Raw genomic sequence first — 3,032 nt, 5'->3', positions numbered from 1 at the left:
TATGAATTTAGGTTCACAAATAACATGCAATAAATTCGTAAGAGTAAAATGTAGGCCGTACTAGTATGTGCTGCAGGGCGATCGATACAAGGGTCTTGTGCAATACACCTTTGGCTATTTCAAAAATCAAGCAATAATGTGCGATTGCAAAAAAGAAACTGTTTCAGTCGCCGTCCGTGAAAAGTTTATATTTTTATCCAGTGCCACTAAATCAAGTACTTTAATTAATACAGGCCTTGTTTTGAGCCTACAAAATTAAGCTTTGGACGCTTATGCTTCCGGGCAACCCTGATAGGAGAGTAGAGCTGCCATTTCTCGGCCGCAATGTCTCGCATCGTGTTGGCGGGCTGATGTACCGTCGTCTCCGGGAGTCCCATGGCCAGCGTGCCGAACAGCAGCAGCAGCGTCGCCACGGCGAAGTATGCTGCTCCCCACTGTTCCTCCGCCAGGGCGGCATTGAAGAAGATGGCCACGAGGCCACCGAGGCGCCCGGAGGAATAACAGATGGACACCCCGGCGCCCCGTAATACGGTTGGGTACAGCTCGGCCGAGATTATGAATTGTGCGACGGAGCTGAGGCTGAAAACCAGCAGGCATGACACGGTGATGGTTGCCAGAACTTGTTCTGGAGCGTCAAGCATGTTCGCCGCCCCTAGGGCTGCCGCCAGAATGGACTGGCCGATCATGCTGCAGCCAAGTGACATGCGCCGCCCGAAAAGCGTGATGATGGCGACGTTTATAAGAATAGCTGGCAGCAGGAGCAGCATATAAGCACTCCTCGCCATTTGGTTGGCGCGTATCAAGTGCCCCATTATCAAGATGTAGAAGAAGGTCACGTTCGTGAAGAAGCAGCCGAAGAGAATCAGCGACCTCTGGCGCAGGGTCTGGTTCTTCATCAGGTCCGATGTGTGTACTTCTGCGTTGCCCATGAGCGCAAGAAATTTAAAAAAGCCTAATTTACCCATCATCATCAACTTGCGCTCAAGTGCGTTGAGTATGAGAAACATTAAAGCCCTTAATTCTTAATAAATCCCGCATAGGAGTGGCTGTAGCGGCAGCCACCTTAGCCGTTCAAAATTTGTAATGTCGTCTTTCCCCCAAAAGCTTTTTAGCATCGTGTTATATTTCAGAATCTACTGTTAACGAGTTGGTTTATGCCGCTGGGTCATTCTACGCAAAACGCACAAGATCTTGTGCTCGGCATTCCTAGTTTTCTAACAGAAAGACACCGTTCTGTGTCGCACTGGTGAAAACAATTTCTTCAGAATGTTTTGGGGTGTTAAAGAACGTTCTGAAATTACGCTCACACGTCACGTTTCTGAAATGTCTACGAGTGCAAAAGTAATTGAAATAAAGATAGAAATATAATTAGTTTCATTCAATGTACATTCCAAATTTGCCATGCTCAACTTAAATTCATCATACTTCAGTAACAGTAGTGAATAAAGAGCCAGCAGAAAATGTTTCGTGTAGTTTACTGTCTACACCACCATCCATCGATTGAAATACCTGGCGTGCCATAGTCGGGCTTCGTGCAATGCTTTACCTGAAAGCATTCGATGCGATTGCGCAAAAGAATAAGTGATCTCTGACACATCGCGCGTAAACACAATCTCAGTTTTAATCACTATGGGTATCAGCCTGCGGGAACCGTACGTGATTTCCTCTCATAGCGAAGGTGCAGGCCAGCGTGTGTTCTAACGTGAGCGTCACTCTGTTCTGCTCCCAGCTTTCGTCTCGTCTTTTTGCCCGGGGTTAAGCATACCTAGGCCACTGAGAAGTTTGGGTAAATTTATGAAAACTGTTAATTTGTAAGAGACAAAGGTACCTGGATCTGGAGGCATGATGGCTTGGTCGTCAAGGTCTGTGCGGGGTTGCTGCTGCCTCTTAAGTTCCGTCTTCAGGGTGTCCAGGCGTTGCTTGAACAACTTCGTATCGGTTCTGTTCACACGTGCCGCCCACGACATCACGGATTCTGCTCGGCGTACATTTGACATAACCAGGAGCCAGCATGGGGACTCCTCAATAAAGTACACGGCCAGGACCAGACCACATGAGGGTACCATGAAGGCAATCTGACTCGCCTGCCAAGTGAGCGAAAGTCCGGAGATGATCTCTTGGTAGGCTGCTGCAATGCAAAGTGCCCCGACAATAGCAAGGCTGCAGAAACGAGCTCGGTGCTGGGTGTCTGTGACTTCGAACAGGATCACAATGGACGTGATAAAGACACTGCCAGCGGAAGCGGAGATGAGGGTTTGTAGGACAGCGAATAGTAGCAAGGTATTGGCGAAAGCCATTGCGATGCCGGAAAACATAAAGAAAATGACCCAGATGACGATCACTGGCCGGCGTCCAATCATATCCGCCGTGACTCCAGCGAATGGAGCACCTATTAGGCCACCCAGCATGGTCAGCGCTGAAAGCACTGCCAATATCCAACGTCGGCCGCAGATGATGTTCCACTGTTGAACTATCGACTGCGTTCCAAAGGCCCCGCTGTACCTTGAGTCGTAGTCCCACCCATTATCGCAGGGAACCACACTCCGGTTGTCAACGCTTGCGTCGTCTACGATGGGAGTCGGCGGCTCGTAACGGAGACATTGGCTGCGCCTCTTCCCGTCAACCTCCAGCGGCACGCTGCTGTTCTTCCACATTGCAGCCGGCAGGTTGGCTTGCTCGGCTGGAGGCTTGCACCAGTGGTCCACAGGACGAGCCAGGGTGCTGAAAGCAGTCGTGTGCAATAAGGCTACAAAGAATCCCACTGTGGCGCAGAGAAGGATGAGCATCTGGAACCTGCCGTGGCCAAAAATCAGTATAATGTCTAGCGGTGGAGGCACCGTTGTAGTGGTCGTAGTGGCGGGTACGGTAGTTGCGGTACCGATTTCTTGTGGATTTCCTGGCGACAAAGGTGATGTCGTCTGACTTACGCCACGAGAGCGTTTGCTACGAGTTAACGTCACCTCCTCTTCTATTTCGGTGTTAGGGGAAACGAGCAGTGGTGCGACGTTAGGGGACTCGGCGACATTGGCGGG

General features: G+C 50.1%; 1 protein-coding gene across 1 annotated transcript; it reads right to left on the bottom strand.

Moving 5' to 3' along the window:
* Window positions 1–224: 224 nt before the first annotated feature.
* On the bottom strand, window positions 225–2,786 carry LOC146177475 (solute carrier family 22 member 3-like). The gene is made up of 2 exons (XM_084581574.1): window positions 1,829–2,786; window positions 225–916 (listed from the first exon to the last, which is right to left on the bottom strand). The coding sequence occupies exons 1-2, from the start codon at window positions 2,784–2,786 to the stop codon at window positions 225–227; spliced, it is 1,650 nt and encodes a 549-aa protein (XP_084437700.1).
* Between the last annotated feature and the right edge of the window lie 246 nt (window positions 2,787–3,032).

The sequence above is a fragment of the Amblyomma maculatum genome, chromosome 10 (assembly GCF_055883805.1).
Source record: "Amblyomma maculatum isolate TAMU_Amacu chromosome 10, ASM5588380v1, whole genome shotgun sequence".
Taxonomy (NCBI): Eukaryota; Metazoa; Arthropoda; class Arachnida; order Ixodida; family Ixodidae; genus Amblyomma; species Amblyomma maculatum.
This window is presented reverse-complemented; position numbering and strand designations above follow the sequence as displayed.

Excerpts from the sequence above, each read along its gene's own strand:
- LOC146177475 (XM_084581574.1), bottom strand. The coding sequence starts at position 2,786 with ATGCTCATCCTTCTCTGCGCCACAGTGGGATTCTTTGTAGCCTTATTG. Across the intron at positions 917-1,828 it reads CATCATGCCTCCAGATCCAG|AAGTACACACATCGGACCTG; the intron begins GTACCTTTGTCT and ends TGGGCAACGCAG.